The sequence below is a fragment of the Trachurus japonicus genome, chromosome 13, assembly GCF_045865225.1.
Source record: "Trachurus japonicus isolate A0001 chromosome 13, Traja_1.0".
Classification (NCBI taxonomy): domain Eukaryota; kingdom Metazoa; phylum Chordata; class Actinopteri; order Carangiformes; family Carangidae; genus Trachurus; species Trachurus japonicus.
Window position 1 is genome coordinate 21,932,398 of NC_140919.1, and position 21,381 is coordinate 21,953,778.

At 45.0% G+C, this 21,381-nt stretch overlaps 2 protein-coding genes across 27 annotated transcripts in view; one reads left to right on the forward strand and one right to left on the reverse strand.

Annotated features, from left to right (window-relative positions):
* Window positions 1-11,941, forward strand: part of mecom (MDS1 and EVI1 complex locus) — a 135,662-nt gene extending 123,721 nt beyond the window's left edge. For all 26 annotated transcript variants that reach the window (XM_085795340.1, XM_085795345.1, XM_085795336.1 and 23 more), the window contains 7 exons: window positions 3,976-4,142; window positions 4,341-4,418; window positions 6,014-6,183; window positions 7,142-7,286; window positions 9,284-9,529; window positions 9,647-9,833; window positions 9,940-11,941. In XM_085795340.1, coding sequence (XP_085651466.1) covers window positions 3,976-4,142; window positions 4,341-4,418; window positions 6,014-6,183; window positions 7,142-7,286; window positions 9,284-9,529; window positions 9,647-9,833; window positions 9,940-10,074 — 1,128 coding nt within the window. In that variant the 3' untranslated portion in view covers window positions 10,075-11,941. The remainder of the gene's footprint in view (window positions 1-3,975; window positions 4,143-4,340; window positions 4,419-6,013; window positions 6,184-7,141; window positions 7,287-9,283; window positions 9,530-9,646; window positions 9,834-9,939) is intronic.
* Window positions 11,942-18,910: 6,969 nt separating this feature from the next.
* egfem1 (EGF-like and EMI domain containing 1) overlaps window positions 18,911-21,381 on the reverse strand; it is a 63,918-nt gene continuing 61,447 nt past the window's right edge. Inside the window, exons 36-38 of the mRNA XM_085795363.1 lie at window positions 20,426-20,554; window positions 20,187-20,315; window positions 18,911-19,772 (exon numbers count right to left, since the gene is read on the reverse strand). Coding sequence (XP_085651489.1) covers window positions 19,693-19,772; window positions 20,187-20,315; window positions 20,426-20,554 — 338 coding nt within the window. The 3' untranslated portion in view covers window positions 18,911-19,692. The remainder of the gene's footprint in view (window positions 19,773-20,186; window positions 20,316-20,425; window positions 20,555-21,381) is intronic.

The following is a 21,381-nucleotide window of genomic DNA, read 5'->3' on the forward strand; positions in this document are numbered from 1 at the left end:
CCTACAGTACCGCCATGTGTCTGTATTTCCACCAAACAGACCCCATTCTCTAATTAATGCATGGGCTGCGTAACAGTTTACGACTGACATCACCCAGCATTCGCATGGCTTTACCCAATCACCATCATGCACTGACTGGACTTGTGTCCGTTTCTGTGTTATTTGTAAGACATATCATCTGAATGTTTACTTCGAACATCACATCATAGTAAATTGTAGCGATTCATTTTGAGTATTTAAGTCTTGCTTTTTGGTTTGTTTACATCTTTACATCTCAACATACCCCCCCCCCCCCTGATTCACATGAAAGGTTTAAAGCGGGGATTTCCAGCCGCGCTACACCCTCTCTCCGTCCACCATCTCTGAATATATGTTTGCTTATTTCAAAAATGAAGTACAGCGCTTGCAAATGGGCACGGGGGAGATGAGTGGAAGGTGGGGTGGAGGGTGGTGTATAAGGGGGCTGCTTTACATCAGTACAAGGGTAACAGTCTCTTTGGGACACTGGCGAGCAGGGGGTTAGTGGGGGGGGGGGTTAGTTCCTCCCTCCAAACATCTGGTTCCCGATTAAGATCAACAATTGAGAATGCATCTCGCTAATTAAGGCCCTCACAGCATCACTGACATCTGAAGATAGCCAATCAACTGCTGGTCCCAGAGCGACGCTACAGCAACAAGCAAGTTCACAGACGCTCACACACATTGCCCAGGGGGAAGGACAAGGGGGTTTCAGGAGGTGTGTGTGTGTGTGTGTGTGTGTGTGTGTGTGTGTGTGTGTGTGTGTGTGTGTGTGTGTGTGTGTGTGTGTGTGTGTGTCTGTCTGGGTTTTGGTGGGGGGTTGATATAAAACCTTTGAAAAATCACTTTAGAGCCAAATGTGGAGCCGTTTATCCTCCTGTCCTTTAAGTCGGACATTTCACACACATGGCATTGTCAGACAGTGGCCTAATGAACCTGACTCACCATCCATAAAAAACGCTGAATGGCTGAAGGTTTTTTTGAAGTGTAATCTGTGGCAGATTTATGGTTAGTAATTTCAATCATTATTGATGTATTTAATCCATTGGACTAGTTATGTGAACCGGTTCCTGCTCAACTGGAAAACAGCGTTTAACTGGTTCTAGAGGAACTCCCAAAACACTGTTGATTATTTCTGGAACGTTTTAACAAAAAATGTGATGCTACATAAAGGAAGATTAAACAAAAAATGGAAAGGAAAAAAAATACTATATATATATATATATATATATATATATATATATATATATATATATATATATATAGGGTTATTAGGTTATTTATTTTGTTATGTACTAAATTCAATTCACTCCTTTTTAAGAAAAACACATTAACTCCTTGCCAAAGCACAAAGTACCAATGTTCAGTGCATCATAGAGACTATTTTGATATACAACCAGACAAATACCATTATTTTAGAACTTATATTTTTAATTTAAAGGATTCAGAGGCAATGGCTGAGCAGAGGTGTGAGATTAAACTCTTAATAGAGTGGAGCAGCATGAGTGGGTTGAGGTGGGACCAGAATTCCCCAGTAGATGGAGCAGAGATGAAGTAGTCTCAGCTCTAAAAAGTGTCTTATCGGGCAGGCTCGATACTGCTGACAGCTTTAGGGGCCCTAATGTTCCCGAGAGTTATGGGTTCTTATTGAGCAAGGCAGACAAACTGAGTATTCACTCAAGTGCCTGAAAAGAGCCCAATGAAATACACAGCGCACACTCAAAAAAAATATGGAAGCATTTCACCTCCCCTTCTTCCCCACAACCCCTTGCCCATCTTTCAATTCATTCCCCTCCTTCTTTCTCTCGCTCTGTTCTCTTCTCTTCGTTCTCTCTCTCTCTCTCTCTCTCCCTCGCCTTTGATTCATGGCGTGCAGCATTGGCATATTCATAATCAAACGGACCTGACACTCCACATCCTCCCTCAGTGGGAACGTCGACGGCTGCGGCAGGAACTTTACACTCGGCCGTCACTCCTAATCAGCCGCTCCCAACACCAGGTTCCACCACCATCCATCAGCCCTTCTCTCCCCAGACTCTTTTCCTTTTTCTTTCGCTTGCTCGTTCTTTCTTTCTTCCTTCTTTTTTTTCTTCTTTCTTTCCCACTCGTCTCCCCTATCATCTAGTCCTTCATCATGCTTCTTCTCCGATTCTCTTCCTCTTCTTCTTTTCCCCCTCAGTCTGCTCCATCTTGGCGTGAAGCCTGAGAGTGACAGGGGGTGAAAGCAGGAGATGGGATGTCAGAGTCGGAGCAGGGCTCTGGTGGAGGACCCGAATCACCATTGATTTGTTGCCTTATTGAAATAAGAATAAGAAACAGGCTGAAAATTCAATACACGCAAAATAATGCAAATTTGTGTGGCCCCTTTAAAAACCGACGGAAAAAAAACTCTCAAGCGTGTGTGTGTGTGAGATGGGCTGACAGGGCCCTGCGGCCTACTGGGACCCCCCCCCCCCCACCCCCTCACCACCTCACCCCCACCCCTCTCTCTCCTCCTCCCTCTAGTTCTCCCTTCACTCCCCCTCCAGCCCCCCACTCCTCCCCCATCCCGCCCCTCTCAGCACAGCGATATCATTATTACCCGTGTCTGGCCCTTGATCAGTAATGTCAACATCTTTCATATTGACGAATGTGCTGTCTGCTCACATTGTGCACAGAATGGTTTACAGCCCAGCAGTGGACATGAATCACTCCTCTGCCACACACACACACACACAAACACACACACACAACACATACACATACACATACACATACACATACACATACACACACAGGGACATGGATCTGACACCACACAGATACACACACACTAAGCATGTACAATCACGCTCACATACAATGCCCATGTCCATAAGCACACACACACAGTCACATGTACACATGCATTACAAATGTATTCCTCTCTCTCTCTCTCACACACACACACACACACTTTCTCTTTCACATACATTGATGGTAATTAATCAACTACGGCCACCATGCAGCACATAGTTTCTCACACATATACACACACACGCACGCACGGACCGACTGACAAGTACACATATTTCCTCAGAGAGTATCTGATGAAAGCAAATGTTCATTAGTAGATTGGCTGCAGTCCTTAATCCTCTATGTGTGTGTGCGTGTGTCACTGTGTGTGTTTATGGATCTACTGTACATGTGTATATGTGTGTTTGAACAAAAGCAGGAGTTGGATGAAATACACATAAAAAGTTTCACACCTGCTTAAAGTTCTGAATCAGTATCACATGTGCTCTTCATACACATCTAACACGGATTTGACCTTGTCATGCATGAATCATTAATGAACGTCATAAAAAGAATTCACCCAATACCCAGTTTCACCTCATTTCACCTGCTGTGATGCCGGTAAACAAGGCTCATCAATCAAACCAGATATGAACAAATCTGCATCAAATGTATTAATTTATATCTTCAGTGAGAAGCAGAACTGTAAATCAGAGTCAAATCTATCTGTGATTAATGTGAAGATGTCCACAGCAAATGTGAAAATGTATGGTCACTGTAATTCTTTCAGTGTTTAGAACACGTGTCCCTACTGGTACATTGGACTAAATTATACCTTTTTCCTTTTTCATTTATGAATGCTATCAGAAACTAAATCAAGAGTACAGTGATAACCTGCTGCAGAACTGCACGGCTACAGTATCAAAGCTGTGACAAATAACCACTAGTTATTTTCAGCAAGTGCAGACTCACAGCTTAAGATAATATTATTTACTTTGGATTTTTTAATTTTTTTTTTTTTTTTTTTACAACAGGTGACACAATCATAATAAGTAATGCAGCTTTCAGAACTGAAGCAACTCCATTTCAGCATCTTTTTTTTTTTGCTTTGCATGTTGGACTTAACTCTCTGTTAGATGAGGAGTCAGCATGTTGTTAACCACAGCACTAACCACTTCGCTTCTGTCACTTCTGTCTCCTCAGATGTCGGCCATCGAGAACATGGCAGAGAAGCTGGAGACGTTTGGCTCCTTGAAACCAGAGTCTGGAGACCTGCTGCGCTCAGTCCCTTCCATGTTTGATTTCAGAGCCCCTCCCTCTGCACTCCCAGAGACGCTGCTGCGCAAGGGCAAAGAACGCTACACATGCAGGTAACTTCAACTTTTTTTTTTTTTAATCTTTAGCTATGAGCTATATGTTTTTAATGTTTTCATGTTACATTTTTTTAAACGCACTACCTAAGGAGTGTTTTTGTTTCTTATTTTGTACTACTGACAACAACTTTTACAGTTTTTTTTTTTAGATAGCTAAACCATAAAGTAAACCGTACTTATTTTTTTCTGCTACAGATATTGTGGGAAAATCTTCCCACGCTCTGCCAACCTGACCCGCCACCTCAGGACTCACACAGGAGAGCAACCATATAGGTGAGAAGATTTCTACTAAGTCTGAGGAGCTACATTCACACACTCTGTCTCTTGGCTTGTGTCAATGAGCTATTGCAAAGGAGAAGATACACGTCAGCCAAGTATCATCCTCCTCTCTAGCCATTGTCAGCATCCCCTCATCTATCCTCTGTCTCCCAGGAATGCACACAATACAATACTGTATAGGCACATTATCGTTGAGTCAAGAATCCAATTTGCACAACAGAACATTGACTCCCCCGTGAAAAGCAGATTTTCTTTCCCCACAAATCTGGGTGAAAGCAGCAAACACACACTTTCAAGCAGCGTATTCTCAGGCAGACAGAAAGACAGAGAGGCCCATTTGTTAACGGCACATGGATGTTTTCCCAGGGAACTCTTGTCTACAGTTAGAACAGAGTTTATGTATGTTTTCTTATGCCGTAAAAGCCTGGAATAATTATCCTACTGCTAAATAATTTGCCTGATGAAAAATGGTGTCCGTCGCCTGGGTGACAGGACAGGGGTGGGGTTGGGGGGGTCTAAAGCTGAGCTGTTAAAAGAGCAGAGCAGAGGGGAAGGGAGGAAGTTTGGAGGAAAATTGGGGAGATGAGGAGCTCGGGCAGATGTCCAGACCCGGCAGCTGTGGTCATTTCTCTTGCGCGTTTGAGGCCAAGACTTGTAGTCATCTGCGAGTCCACTGGCTACTTGCCGCACTGAGCGAGACTCTCTTGCCAACTTAAAAAGGTTATCACAGAATTAAGTTCCTCTTTTTTTCAGGAACCATAGTAATAATAATAATAATAGTAATAATAGCAATTTTATTTTGTGTTAGGGAAACTTAAGAAATCGTTAACAAAGCCTCCCTCTTCTCACATCAACACTGCGCAGTTGTCCAGGTGCTGCTGAGGTAGAAGTAACAATGCAGCAGCAGTTCAGTGCACATGTAAAAATTAATCTTACACGTTTACTACATTTGGATAATGAGCGAGCCCTGGCTAGCACTGCTCGCCTTTGTAGTTACTAAGGTAGAGGAATGTTGGCCCAAAGCTTGGAGGAGGCCTGCTGACCACAGGGGAGAGAGAAAGATAGACGCAGGCCTCGACTGCCCCAGCCTGATAGCCTGCACTCCACACGCTGGCATGCCATTAAAGATCACCGCTGTTTATTGTAATTTTTTTGTGGAGATAACCGGGGGGCTCCTGAGGGACAGCCAATCGAGCGAGGTAATTCCACCAGAAGAAAAGATGTAATCTTCTTGTATAATTTTGCATGAAGAAACTTGGCAAGAGGCTCTAATTTTGCAGGGTTAGAACCAAATCTGTTGCGTGCTTATTTTGTGAGAGAAGAATGCAATTTTATTGCGCTGGCTGGAGATAAGAGACAGAGCTGTTTCACCTTAAACAAGCTCCTCCATCATGTCTGGGACTGTGGGACTGCTGGGACTGTCTGTATGTGTGTAGTACATTATGTATCTCATTATGTTTCCCACAGAACAAACCATTGGCCCCTGATTCATTATGCTGCACAGTTGTACTTATGACTAGCAGCATCTGTGTTTTCCTGTTTTTTTTACATTTAATAGTTGCTCAAGTCAAATGTTCTTTTTTCTGCAGGTGTAAATACTGCGACCGCTCCTTCAGCATCTCCTCCAACCTGCAACGTCACATCCGCAACATCCACAACAAGGAAAAGCCCTTCAAGTGCCACTTGTGCGACCGTTGCTTCGGCCAGCAGACCAACCTGGACCGCCACCTCAAGAAGCACGAGAATGGCAACCTGTCAGGTGAGGGGCCAAAAAAAGTCAACACATGTTTCTGCTTTGCAGATCATGGAGATGTTAATAGATAATAAAACCGCTCAAGTTCTCTTTTCCCATTTCAAGCTTTTTTTCCTCCCTCTGTATTTCATCAGAGAAAATGAGAGCTGGTTTGAATGATTTATAAATACTTGTGCTGATTAACAAAAATCATAATTTACTCAGGATTGGAAACTATTTTAGAGGCTGAAAAATGAAATAATATAAATATGTCATCTGCCTCTGCAAGAGCACAAATATTTTTTGAATGAGCTGCTTTCATCAGCAGCTCAGCTCATGGGTTTGATAGGTTGCATCAGCCTGACTCTGAATCAGCAGAACGAGCAGTGACACCTGGCCGGCGGCCGACAGCAACAAACAACGAAGCCTTCAGCACGAGTGTGAACCGAGTCTCTGTAGATGACAGTGCACACACGGTATTTTGTGATAAAGACAACAGATTGGAAATGTTAAAGGAGCAAAGGCTTTTTTTCCACCCACAGTTAAAATAATAAAACCACAGCCTCTTAAACCTCATAGACACTTTGGCAGCTGTCATTACAATTGCATTTTGTGTGGCCAAACATTGTCAGATCCTTCATGACTTTATTTTAAATTGTAGTGAAGATCTGGAGGTCTCCAAAGATACCAAATAATTTATGGAGGATTCAGTGGAAATGTGTTTAACATGATACACAATCCAATTTTTCCCTGTGATGTAATGGCTCCACCATTACATCAGTAGGGAAAAATTGGATTTGAATATTTCGCTCATTTCAATAACACATTGTAACCAGCAGATACTGACAATGAAGAGAACGTGTTTGTGTTTAAAGGGACATTTAAAGAGGAGCAGACAAACACAGGTCATCGCAATTAAAAGAAAAGACTTGCCAGTGTTTTGAAATATCACAATCAAACCTTATTATTGTTTGTCTCTCTGCAGGCACTGCAATGTCATCTCCTCAGTCTGAACTGGACAGTAGCAGCGCCATATTGGACGACAAAGAAGACTCTTATTTCAACGAAATAAGAAATTTCATCAGCAACACCAGCCAGAACCAGACATCCCCAGATCCCTCTGAGGAAGGGTAAGCACACAATTATGTCCAGAGTCATTACTGGGTGGAATGTTTTTAAATTTCTGAATAAATCTATATGTACAAAGTTTAAAAAAAATATATAATAATTTGATCATAGATTGTCAAGCACCAACATATACACTTCCACAGCAGGTACAAATAAGAGCTATGGCCTCCTAAAGAATCAGATCCAAGATATCTTTTATTTATCTGAAACTATCAGTACAACCTACATTACTTCATGCTGAACCTTTGCAGTAATTGACCATCGTTGGACTTCAAAAGCCCAGAACAAGCTGCTATCAGCCCATTCTGGACTTGTGTTTTCATACCACCCAGCCAGCCCTCATTAATAATCACATTATGCTCAGGGGTCTGCACTAGAGAGCAATCATCTGTGATGACATTTAAGATAATCGCAGGTTCTGGAAATGCGCAGGAGCTCTTTATATCAGTTGCAGTCTTGGCCACACGTATGAACAGATATCTGCGCGCATGCAACTCTGGCTGAGCATTATGCAAATAAATTCTTGGAGCTGCGATCAGGTCGGATAGCAGCTGAGAGGTCTGTTCAGGTCTGGGAGTTTGTTTTCACGTGCCTCACGTTGGTGTGATCACAGGGCAGATTGTAAGGCCAGATAGAGATCTCACAGACTGTGCAGAGAGAGGCCTGTGAGAGCAGGAGCGTCAGAGGGACGTGGAGGGAGGCGGGAGTGGGGGGGTGGGGGGAGCGCCGCACATCTGGAACCAACATGTCTGCCTACAGGAAGAGGGTAGAGGGGGTGGGGTCAAAGGGTCGGCCCGTGTTTCCTTTCAAAGTGCTTCTCTCCTGACTACTTCTGATAGATACTTTATCCTCAGCAAATTACCACGTTTGAAAGCGTAATTAGCGAATCTGTTTTCTTAATCACAGAGCTCTCGCTGGCTCTCGCTCTAGTCCCTCTTCTCAGCCCCGTGAGCTCCACACAGCAACAATACCACCTTGTCAGCGTCAAACTCTGTCCCAGCAGGACCTCTGTCGAAAGCACAAAATTATCAGCTACTGATAAAGGAGAAAATATGATGTACATCCACGTATGTGCCAAAACATAATTTGCGATAATTCTCTCCTCGGGAGTCGCTGCACGCTCAAATGCATCCCTTTTAAAAATCCAGCGCAGGTATCCTGTTTATAAGCGTCCTGTAATTATGTGGTGATGTGCTTGATGTGTTTTTGTTTCCTATCTGTCTGCTTCTCCACGTCCAGTTCTCAGTCCTCATCTCTGAATCCTTTGTGTGAGAAATGGCATTTTTGGGAGCTGACGAAAGACGTCCCAGAGTGTAATTAGTGAATCAGTCTTAATGTGGTTCCAGATGATTTACCAAATGGTGGTTTCCTGTGGCGCTGAGACAGAGGGACAGATTAAGACTCTGGATAGCTGGCCCCCGTCTCCCTCCACAGGGATAGAGGAATGGGCCGGTTGGCAACGTTCTCATAACTCTCTCACCAAATGGGGCTGTCAGCTAAATATTTTGCCTATTAGATGAATACGAGATAGCAGAGAAAATAAACAAGGAGAGAGGCAGAGCACTCCAGTTAAGTACTGCAACGATCAAACCCAGTGCTGCTGTGCCCAGAGGGGCCCCCGAGCCTCGATGACAAACGGGATTCCGGCTCTGCTCTATCCCAGCTGCCGTGCCCTGCTTCAGATCCACCTCGCTCTGGTGTTTATTCCACGCACTCCTTTGTTTTTGTTTATGCTGTGAAAGAATTCACTTTTAAGAAACAAAAAACTAAAGACGAAAGCCAGCGCCAGTCATATTTACTAAACCGCCGTATAGTTTTCACTCCAACGCCTCTTTCCTGATGTTACTAATTTAAGAAGCACAAGATTTCAATTCTCAGTTTTTTCATCACTCTCCCTTTTCCTAAACATAAACACAGTGTGTATTTATAGTGTGCATTTCACAAGATAGATGGGACTATCATTTACTCTCTAAAAAATGCCCATGTTCATGGCCTGCAGGTTAAATGGCAGTCAGTTTGAAGAAGAGAAGCCGCTGATGGCCAGCCACGGCTCACACGACCTGGAGGACGAGGAAGCGGAGGAGCTCGGTGCTGATGAAGAAGAAGGTGAAGAGCCCAGCAACACCTCTGGGAACCAGGAAGGCGAGGTGCTGCCAAGCAACCTCAGTGATGACATCATACAAGACGAGATGGACTTCACCGGGCCAAATGACTTGAACCTCAACTGCAAAACTTCTCCTCGGGGGTGAGTTTGTTGGAGAGGCTCAGAACCAAAACACAGTTTTATACTGCGCTAAAGCTGATAATCCCGTTTAAATAGTGTTGAAAATGTCTTATTTGAAATGTTCTGCTTGGCATCCAGGTATAAAGACGAGGAGGAGCAGAGCGGCTACTCAGCCCTGGATCATATTCGTCACTTTTCGGACATGCGCAAGCTGGAGGAGAGTGAACTGAGCGATGGAGACGGAGACGAGGATGACGGATCATTCGGCTCCCCCTCCTTGACCGAGGCAGTCAAACAGCCGCTCTTTAGGAAATCTAAGTCTCAGGTAACAGAAGCACTGACACTTGGTATACACGTTTGTTGACCTAATTACTTGCATTGACACATGGTAGTTAAATGTATCTCACCCTCTCCCTCTCTCTCTCTCTCAGGCGTACGCCATGATGCTGTCTCTGGCGGAGAAGGACTCTCTCCACCCGGCCACCCACACCCCGGCCACCATGTGGCACAGTCTGGCACGGGCCGCAGCTGAATCCAGCGCCATCCAGTCCCTCAGCCATGTATGATGACACCCCCTCTGCGCTTTCCCTCTCACTTCTCAACCCCCCCGCCCGCCCGCCCCCCCAACCCCTCCCCTCCCTCGACCCTGACCAGTGGCACTGGGGGCTATCTGCCGGGGGCCCCTGACCGTCCACAGAGTGACTGCTGAGCAGAACCACAGCCCATCTGACTGCTGAGCGGAGCGCCTTACACACAAAGCAGGGTTACTGTCCATGCAGAACCAAGCCCAGCCCCAGCCCAAGAGCCCCCCCAATGCCCCCCACCCCAAAAGAAAAAAACAGATAGAGGGCAAAAGTGTCCCTGTGACACCTTAAAATTGATTTCTTACATTAACACCAACCAGGATGTGGTGAAAATAATAATGCTAAAATAATAATAGCTGTATTTATTCTGCTGAATTTCTATGTTTTGCACAGCAAAGGCAGCTGGTGGACATGGAAGATGTGCTGATGTACCATTGCTAGACTGCATTTACTGCCCAGCACATAAAAAAGCAAGGAGAGCATTTCATACTGAGGGGGTGAGTTTGGTTGAGTCTCTAAGACAAGCGCCCATTTCAGCCCAGAGTGCTTCACTGTGCGTAAAGCATAAGAACCCGACAAAATGTATCTTTAAAATGTTTTACAAGAATTCCCTTTAACCCCCAGAGACCCACAGGTGCTTCTCATAAATACAATGTACTTGATGATAAAAATGAAGGGTGGGGTGAAGCAGCCTCAGTTCAGATGAAAACCACTCCATGTAAGGAGAGCGCTAACAGCGCTTTAATATCACAGAAGTTACTGAAGAAGAAAAAAACAGAACCTAATTGTTAAACTGAAATCAGGCCAGTTTCCCATCTGCGTTTTCATAGCTGCGTGTGTCTGCACAATCACAGCACTGTACACTAGTGTCTACCAACTGTTCTTCACTGCACTTCATCCTGCCCGCCTGCGCTATCTGTGAAAGGATATAAATAGATTGTCTTTTTAGTGGAAGAGAAGAAAACACTTTTTTTTTACTGAGATAAGTAGCCAGTGCTGAAGTTAATTGTTGTTCTGTAAAGGGCATATGTCTTTTTCAAAACCCTTGAATCCATCTTAGTCAGCCAACAATACCACTAAATAGCCTGAATGCTAGTCGTTAGCTACTCCATGCTCGTGTGTCTTTCATTTTTAGACAATCATGATTTTGTTTTTTTTTGTTTGTTTTTTTCAGTTTTGGTTTTTTTGTTGGTGTTGTTGTTGTTATTTGTTGTTGTATGTTGAGAATTGTATTTATTTCTTGGCAAACTGTAGTTTGTTTACTGAATAGCACTGCTCTTAGCCCAGGTGATGGGGAGATTCCTCACCGGGCTATCCCAGAGTTCAAAGGGGTTTGTAGATTACATTTGAGTGCCGGATAGTATTAAACATACAGTTCACTCCTTATTCTTCTAATGAAACCGGTTGATGAATAGATATTACTTAGGTTTTTTTTTCTATGACAATTTAATGATTCAATTGTAAAAAAAGAAAAACATAAAGAATGAATAATTAAAAAAAAAAAAAAAAAAAGCCAGGTATAATTTCTTCATAAGCGCATGATTGGTCTGGTAAGATCTGTATCTGACATTTTCTACGGTTGTCTGCAAGCTTGTGTGACGTTCGGTTCATGTTAATCCCTTGTGCCAAATTTATGATAAATAACAGATTACTTTCATTTATTCTCCCGTTTTGAGGGACCAGATTTTTTTGTTTTTGTTTTTGTTGTTTTGTTTATAATCGATTTTAAAAAGTAATCAGCAAGTTGAGGTACTTTGTTTTAATGCTTTCTACAATGTAACTGTTATGCATTTCAATTCAATACTGTGGGAGGAACAACTAAGAAATAAAGGACAACAATGTGGATTGACACGTCTTCCGTTCTCTCGTTGTTTCTCTTTAAACATTTTTTTTTTTTACTCTCCCTTTGTCTCCCTTTTTCCCCTCGCACCTCCACACTCTATATAATTTCTGGCTGCCCATCATTTTGGCCCCGAGGAGAGATTTATATGAAGAGACATGTGTCAGAAAACCACCTGGCGCTTTCCTCTGGCGCTCCCATGGCCTCCAGGAGAGAGGGAGAGCCTGAACTCTGGTCCTCTTTTTTCTCCAGGCTTTGGCTCACAGAGAGCGAGGGAAGCAGAGAAAAGGCTGGAGAGAGAGGGCTTGAATGTGGTAGTGGGAGCGGAGGCAGGAATGTGTCCTCTTTATTTGTGTCCGTTTGTGGGGCATGATGGATGAGGTGGGTAGATGTGATGACCTGGCTCATCGCTCAAACGCTCAATAAGAGTCCCATCCTGCAGCAGGCCTCCCCATCCGGCACCCCCCTCTGTCACTGCTGCCAGCCGACGTGGGCGGACATTGTGGCTGGGAGGGTTGGAGGTTCAGCGGCTCCATTGTCCGGCGTGGAGCTTGGGTGGGGGGTTGGAGAATTGGGCATGACAGTGAGGATGGCTGGCGCTGACACTCCACATTTACAGTGCTCTTGGCACCCTAATGGATGGGGTGTTTTCTCAGGGCCTGTCGTCGGCCCTCGGGGCTCCGCGGGGCGTCCGGCTTTGATGAGGTCACGGGGGGTCACTCGGTGTTGATGAGGTCAGCGTGGGTCGTCCAGCTTTGATGAGGTCAGCTGCTGTGATGCTAGTGATGGTGCAGTCCAGGGCCATAATGGAGTGGCAGTGATAATGGTCCTGTGTATGAGTTTGGCCACCTGTACTATTGTGGACTAATTTAGGCCGTTATGATGAGGTGGACATGTCAGGTGTCACGCAACAGCTTCACTTTGTCTAATAGCCACAGTCCTTAAACCTGCTATTACTGCTAGCATACCGTTCTCCACTTACAATTCCAGTGGTTAAAGAACAACATTATCATCTATTTGTCCTGTTTCTGCCAAACTGAATTCACTCTCCTTTTTTTTCTTTTAAATCTCCACTAACTATAGTCTGTAGGTTGGTTGGTGCTGAGCAAATGTGGGGGTTTTATTTAGAGCTGTTTTGCCGAAAAACATCTGCGTGCTACGGCCAGAGACGATTCTGTGAGAGTGAACCAAAACAGTAAAGCTCCAGGCCACAAAACCTAAACAGTGACCTGCAAAACTCTATAAAACAAGCTCAGGAGAACTGCTGAGTCAGGTGCAAATTATGTTGTTTTGTCCCTGCAAGCCGCCCCTTTTATGGTGCACACACACTCATGTGATCCATTGTTATTACAAAATTATTGATCATAGCTGCTTTAACTAGTATTTCTTTATTGCGTGTTCCGTCTTGACCATATTGTCATAATTTATGCCAGAAGCCAGATATCATGTAAAAAAAAAAAAGCACTTAAGAACCATGGTTTAACTTAAAGCAGATATCATCGGCACGGCCGTTTCGGCTAATGCTGTGTTCAAGGCAGGCTTTTGAAACCGTAAGTTACAGCTTCAAGTCACAACTACGACTTGGTAGCGTTCCAGGTAACCCGTAGCTCGTGTTTTTACCGTCCTGTTGACTGTGAAAGTTCCCTATAACGGCCACTCGTAACTTGCGACACCCGTGAACTCGTACCAGATCGAACTGGTATGACTTCACAGGAAGGAAAAACACAAAGTACGAGTTTCCTTGAACGCACCATGAGTTAGCAGCCCCCGCCCTTGTCAGGCATCAATTGGTCCTCGTGCTACGTCACCACATTCACGCGCATCCCTTGGCTGCACACACAGCCCTTCATGCCGTTCTCTCCCCTCATTGGATAACACTTGTATCCCACAAGGAAAATTTTCTCCTCGGGTTACAGCAGAGCAGAGTGACGGAGAGACTCGTGTTTAGGCTGAAATACTTCATGTAAGTGATTGCTGACGGAAAATAGGACTATTTAGGACTTATATGAACAAAAACATTCCACTGATATCTGCTTTAAACTTCCATTTACATGATCTATGTCCCATTAAAAAAAGCTGGAACAAACACAGAGAAAACTCCTAATCACCTGTGTTGGTGCAGAAGCATTTTCCAAAAAGGAAATGATGCATTATTCTGCAGGTGCAATGAAACTATCTAGAAGCAACTGTTCGACAAACAGGGGTTATATATACCTTGACTACATCTGGGAACTAAACTTGGCAGCGGGACTTTGCCACCACCCCTCACTGACCACGCCCCCACCGTCACCACCACCAGTACAATTCAAATTGCCCATGTAATTACATCACCTAAGAACTTCCCCCCTAGACAAAAAGTCCAAAGGCAGTTGCCTCTTGAAAGAACACCAAAATATTATGAATACACAGCAGTGTGCATAATGTCATTGTGTGTGGGCAGTGAAGAGGTGTGAGGAGGGCACTTGGGTGAGTTTGGCAGCTCAACGTTTAACTGCTGTGCATGCGCCGGTTTGATCAGCGTTGATTAGCGCATGCCAATGTCACCCATGTATCCTCTCGCACTTAATCAACACGTTGGGACGAGTTATTGCCGTCATTAACCCACAGCTTCTCATAAAGGGCTCAGTGTGTATTGAAGTGTGGCTGGCAGGGCCCGGGATGAGTGAGAGTGTGTGTGTGTGTGTGTGTGTGTGTGTGTGTGTGTGTGTGTGTGTGTGTGTGTGTGTGTGTGTGTGTTTAAAGAGCTAAGGAAGTCAGACAGAAGAATGTGCATTAGTCAATGCAATCTGTTTTAGTTGTGAAGTGTGTGTGTGTGTGTGTGTGTGTGTGTGTGTGTGTGTGTGTGTGTGTGTGTGTGTGTGTGTGTGTGTGTGTGCGTGCGTGCGTGCGTGTGTGTGTGTGTGTGTGTGTGTGTGTGTGTGTGTGTGTGTGTCAAAAGGGGCTGGATACCCAAGCTGCTGTGTCCCTCCCTCCCTATCGTGTGTGTGTGTGTGTGTGTGTGTGCATGTGGTCGGGTGGGCACACTGTGGGCAGCGCTTGGTGGGGCTTGGAGCCACTCAGCTAATGGGGCAGCTGGCACAGCCTCAGAATCCATCAGGCCTCATTACAGCTCCTGTTCAGCCACTGTCCGCTTTTTTTTTTTCTTTCTTTCCTTCCCCTCCTTCTTTCTGTCCTCACCCCCCATCCACCCCCACCTCCTCCCCCACACCACCCGTCCCCCCCCTTTCCTTTCCTCTGCCACCCGTCCACGCATGCAGCCGGCCCTGTGTGGCATGTAACTGCCCTGCTCCCCTCCACTGGAACATACATCACAGCCCCAGAGAGGGAGAGAGAGAGAGAGAGGCCATCACAGCTGGCAGCTCTCACACTGATTGACTTGGCACCATTGCTGACTCAGACGCCAGGGGAAACATTTTCGGAGAGGGAGGCATTGGATGGGTGTGGGCGGGTGGGTGTCGGTATAGAGTGGTACTTGTTGGCACAAGAGTGTGTGTTTGGGTGGGGAGTCTCCAAAAAATCATCACATCAAGGGTTTGTTGTGTTTACAATAATGGTAGCAGCAGCACCTCCTCCTCCACCGTTGGTTCAGTGTCCTCCCATATGTGTGTGTGTGTGTGTGTGTTGAACAGGCCGCTCACACTCTGTCCTCTCCTTCCCCTTCCTCCTCTCTCCTCTGCTTATCTTCTTCGTCGTTTCTAATCTCCACCCCCTGGTAGAAAGCAGCAGAGTTTTTAAGGTTTGTGGTTTCATTCCACTGTTTGTTTTTCTCCCTGGAGGCTACAGGTCATTAGTGTTATTGATGGACACTCAGCGCAGGACAGAGCAGAGCAGCCGTGCACATGGTTTTAATATGACGAGTCTAATCAGGACAGGCGTGGTGGCAGAACCACTTGGAGTCTGCTATTGAAATCATCTCATTCTTTGCTCATGGAGTAGATTAGAGAGTAGCTCATCAGGCCCCTCAACTCCACCACCACTGAAGAAGTGTGTGTAGCTATTTAGGGAGGGGAAACCTATAGATATCAACTCAAATGTGTATATTTTGTTATGTTAATTACACTTTACCATAAGCCAGTGTGATTATCCCATCAGATCCTGAGAGCCTCTATCATCTTTTCCATTTTGAGTGCCATCTAGTGGTGGAAGTAGCAATGTACACCTACCTAAAGCTAGACATTTAAATTTCAACACATCATCAACTAAGTAAACAAGAAAATACAACTACAGATTCTAGGAAAGTCTTTAAATTATTTTTTTCTGCAGCTTATGCTCAGTCTTGCATCTGAACTAAAAGGTAGGCTACACTCTTCACACCACAGATTCCAGAGTGTGGGAGAGTTCATTGATATGCATCTTTGTTGCAGCTTTCACATTTCACATTTATTTTTCCAGGCAACAACCAAGTAAATGGTGCAGCAACGTGTTGAAATGATTTCCCCCTTCCTTCACTCCTTTATCTGAGCCGACAGCTTTGTCAGCTGGAGTTCAAAACGCCGCGGCCTTCTGGGAGCTCTGCTTCAGTGCAGAGGGGGCCAGAAAATTATCTCTGAGGACGTGAAGCTATGGCAGCAAAAGTGATAGAATCTCTTGTGCAAAGAGTGGCGTATGCTTAATTACAGTGAAAAAGTACCCATGATGCGATCTTACCTTTTACGGGCTATTTCATCGCCAGTTTCCTGCACCCTTCTCCCTTGCGATAATTCCTGATAAGCCAGCATGAATACAACAGAGGGCCATTTTTTCCCCCTTCCCTCCAAAAGACTTTAAGCACAAAGAGCATCTTTTTTCATGCACTTGTAATAAAACAAAAGTGGCTTTTAAAGTACTGAGATCATTTTAAGTGAACCAAGATGATGTCTGAATCAGCTCCTTTTCCTACAAGCATCTTAAATAATAATAAAAGAAATAAAAAATCATGCAGCAGTGTGCCGAGCGTACAGAATGTTTGGCTTCCCACTACAGCTACTCCTTCTTGATCCTAGCATTTAGATGTCTTTTGGCGTGCCAGCTCCTCATTTGTGGCACTGTTCTTAGCCTATGTGTGGAGAGCTGATCCAGCGGTGCAGCGGTGCAGTGGTGGTGGCCACCCAGAGCCGAGGGGATGGATGGCCTCTCTGGGCCTGTTTGACTGGAAACAGGTGTGTGTCATCTGAAGATGAAGGCCCGGCTGATAAACATTATTGGAGAACATCTGCTGCTTGTCACAACACGGGGCGAAGCTGGAACGGCCTCCCATCCATCAGCCACACCGGAGAGCGGGCGGTGTGTGTGTGTGTGGGGGGGTCATCCTCCGCTGGCGGGCCCGCTCACCCATCACTCACCTCCAGAGGATGCTGGATGTTGGTGCACGTTTTGGTCCAGGCAGGTGCTCAACTCTACCGGACCAGGGCCGCCTCTGGCCGATGGAGGAGAAAATGCTCCAGTGCACATGAAAAATGCCTGAGGGATAGCACTCTCTCTTCCTCTGACACCCCCCACCCCCCAGTGCACCCTGCTCAGGTACCCCCCCTCCCCCCTCTTTATACTACTGTCAGGGAGGCAGACATGGCCTTAATGCTTGACCCCTCTCGGGCTGATGAGAGATGCCTGTGTAGTAGCCTCACACAAAAACACACACTTACATATCCACACACACACAGGATCCCATAGGTCTCCATGACAGCTGGAACCTCCCCCACCCACCCCCCCACCCCCTTTTTTTTGTCCTACCTCCATACCTTTACTGTGCCCTTCGCCCCACTCAGGGATCCAACCACGCAACACTGCATTCAAAGCACACAAGCAGGTGTCCCCCGTATGTTGTTGTTATTTATTTGGTTCATGGCTCATCTTCACTCTGTTGTACACAACCACATGATACAAACGCATCATTGAGGAAACAAAAAGACGACAGGAGGATACAGTTAAAAAAAAAAAAAAAAAAGTCAAACAAAAAGCACCACTGCAGCACCGCTGACCATCAGGGGATGAGCACAGTAAGTTATGACTGATAAATGACCTGAGATATAATACAAATACAGTTTTTTAAGTACAAGTCGCACCCTCAAATCAAATGTACATGCATGGTAAATAGGAACAGTAGTGATATGGGACCTGTGGTTGAAAAACAAAACAAAAAACGGCTGCTAATTTTGTACAAAGTGTGCCAAGATTCTGCAGAAAACCCGGAAAAAAAACACATCAATTTTTATCATACTACCCGACTCCCAAACTCTGCCTTAGCTGCCGATTCAATAAACACAAATCCGGAAGGAGAAAAAAAAAGTGCAATTGCATGCAAAACCCACAATCAAAGCCAATAAATGAAGAGTGTTTCTCAAGCTGGTAAACGAAGGGTGTTCCTGTCCTTATCAGAATGAAGAAATAACTTAAAGACAATATTTTTTCTTACAGAAATCTGTTAAAGAAAGGTGAATGAACGGATAAATAAGTTAACGTGAGGATGAGTCTGTTTAAAACTGAAAACATGAACCAGTGATGGGATTGAAGCAGTTTCACAGAGAACACAAAGCAAACATGTCTAAAAGTGAACTTTTATCAACAACAAATAAGAATCCCTGTGTGAGTGACAGACACAGAGACATCTCACACATCTGCATCTGCTATTGTTATCCTGTGATATTTGTGTACATGTACAAGGTTAAAAAATATTTTTCACATTGCCAATTTGACTTTGTGTGATTATATAAAACTCCACTCACTACTCCGAACTCACCTCTGTGTGTGTACTGACTTTAAATCTGACTTACAATCATGCCAATATGTAACTAAAGCCTCCAGTGCAGGCGCACACACACGCGCGCACACACACACACACACACACACACACACACACACACACACACACACACACACATATATAAAGGACTTCTAGGTCATGTAGGAGACACCTTGTGAAATGAAACATCTTTTCATCCAGAGACATTCTGAACTTTAGGCAGAGTAGATGTCACTTTTTATTATTTAGTGTATTTAGTGCATAAATTATTATTCAAATCAGAGTATTTTTTATACATGATAAAATATGTGTTGGTCTCATTTCTATTATGAAACATCCTCTGCTTTAACATTTATCACTTTTCTATTGGACCATATTTTCCTACTGCCATCCCTTTATGTGTGGAAGTTGCCGTTTTATTTTTCAGAGTAAGTATATAAGTCACCCATATACATTTCTAAATCGGTTTTAGAGGCATTTAATTCTAACCAGAAATATGCCTGGCACTCTGTCACATTAACCATCGAGTTTTTTGTGGATATGCACGCACACACACACACAAAATAAAAAAAGTGATGTAAAGCGTCTCCAGTTACAAGAAAGTCTGTGCTTCAGTCACACGTCTTGTGCGAGCGACTGCCCTATAGAAAGAAACTGAGCTCTTAACAGCTCATTAGGCGTCGAACTGGAAAGCAAATGAACCACTTTCAATCAGGGATAGTAGCAGATGTGATGCAGGTATTTGTGTCTGTGCAGCCCTGGACTTTAAATCTTACACAATCCGGGCAGGGGAGGAGGGGAGGAGGGTTTAGAGTTTACGGTCCTTGGAGGGCCCCTCTCGTGCCAGGTTCACCGGTTGATTATCTTGAACTCCAGGTTCAATGATGTGGGTCTGGTTTCTGACAGCTGAGTACCACTTTCACAAAAACATAGCAATACCAACATGGCCCTCGGCGAGACGATCTCACTAACGCTTCACACACACGGCCTGGGCGCTGTGTGTGTTTGAATGTCCAGTCAGGAGTCTGCACCTCTGCTTGGGTTATGTGGTTTTGTTGCCTGCTCGTCTCTTTCTCTGGGACACGGAGACGTTCAGCAGACCTGGGGTTTGGTGCAGCAGTGCTGAAAAGGAAGGAGGGGGGGGGAGGCAAGAAGACATCAGCACTATTTGAAAATCAAAAGCAAATGTTCTGGGGTTTGCGGAGGAGAAGTAACTGGTGTGTAGTCTCCCGTGTGCTTGGCTTTGAGGAGGTAAAATGAAGACAGCCTCCAGCCCGGCTCCACGCTGGGTGCAGATTAAAATAACTGTCAGGAGACAGGAGCGGCTATTGAGGGAGACAGGGTGACACACAGAGTGATGGGGCTCAGCCTCTCACACTTCATGACACAGTATTTCACTAAAGCTGCTTCAGCTTTATAGCCTGTGACCCTGTGTGTGTGTGTCGGTGTGTCCATTTTGTTGTAGCTTGACAGCCCTGTGTGTGTGTGTGTGTGTACGTGTGTGTGAATGGCAGTGGCAGCTTGCTGTAGGTTTACCTTCACTACAGGTGGGACCCAGCCAGGTGAGCGGGCACAGACATCGGCCAGTCAGCCCGTCACAGTGGGCGCCGTGGGAACACTGGCACGGCAGGGAGCAGCCGGGGCCAAAACGATCCCCACCGCAGTCTGAAAGAACAGAGAAGGGGGGAGGAATTTGACTCTACTTGACAGAATTTCAACTCAACATTTTAACTTAAAACGTAAATGTCGTGTTCATAGTCGTGTCTTGTGCCTACTTTTTTCACATCTGCCTCCTGTCCTTCCTGGGGGACAGAGACACTGTCCAGTCGATGGGTCACACGGGGCCTCGCCAGCACAGTCACATGACGTCTCACAGCTCAGTCCGAAGCTGCCAGCTTCACAACCTGAAAACACACAGGTACACACACACACACATGCAGCTGTACTGGTGTATAACATTTTCATTGCCTTCATGTGCCTACAAGGACGGTTCTTGTACTTAATGATGAACAATCATCAATTTATTGGCAAAGTTAACATTTTGACAGACAACATAACCGCTAATTAACATGACACACTGTTCTTTATTACACAAGGCTGTTATCCTTATATTTATCCAGTCACATAAAGAAAAGCAAACAGGACAATGTCCTAAAAGGTTCAATTTAGACCTGAAGCCCTCACTTTTCTCTACTTGTGGACATTACAATCTTCCACATGTGAAAATACAAGACCACACAATCACATGAGCAAAAACAGATACAGGTGCACATAGAAAACATTCACTCAACACAAGTGCATTTAGTGATAAGAAAATGTGCATAGATACTTTCTCACGCAGAGACTAAGACACTCACACACAGGCACTCACACACAGACATACACTCAGATAGTGCCTGTGGCTGCCTACAGCTGCTCCACACTGCTCATTCATATCTCCTGCTGGGACCGAAGTGGCCATTTAGGCGCTCACACTGCGGCTGAGAGCGCTGTGAGCAGGCAGGAGGGCACAGGGATGCAACAGGAACGCATTAAGCAGCCGGGAAACACCTGCCTCTCATCAAATAACCAGGCTGCCTGCCTGCCCACCTACCTACCGGCCTGTCCGTCTGCCTGCCAGAACACACTCACTACTTTTTTTTCTCTTTCTTTTTTTTCCTCTTAGGAAATCTCTTATTCATTCATGCTCATATCTGCCCATGTACAACCACAGCTGGGAATCCAGGTGGCT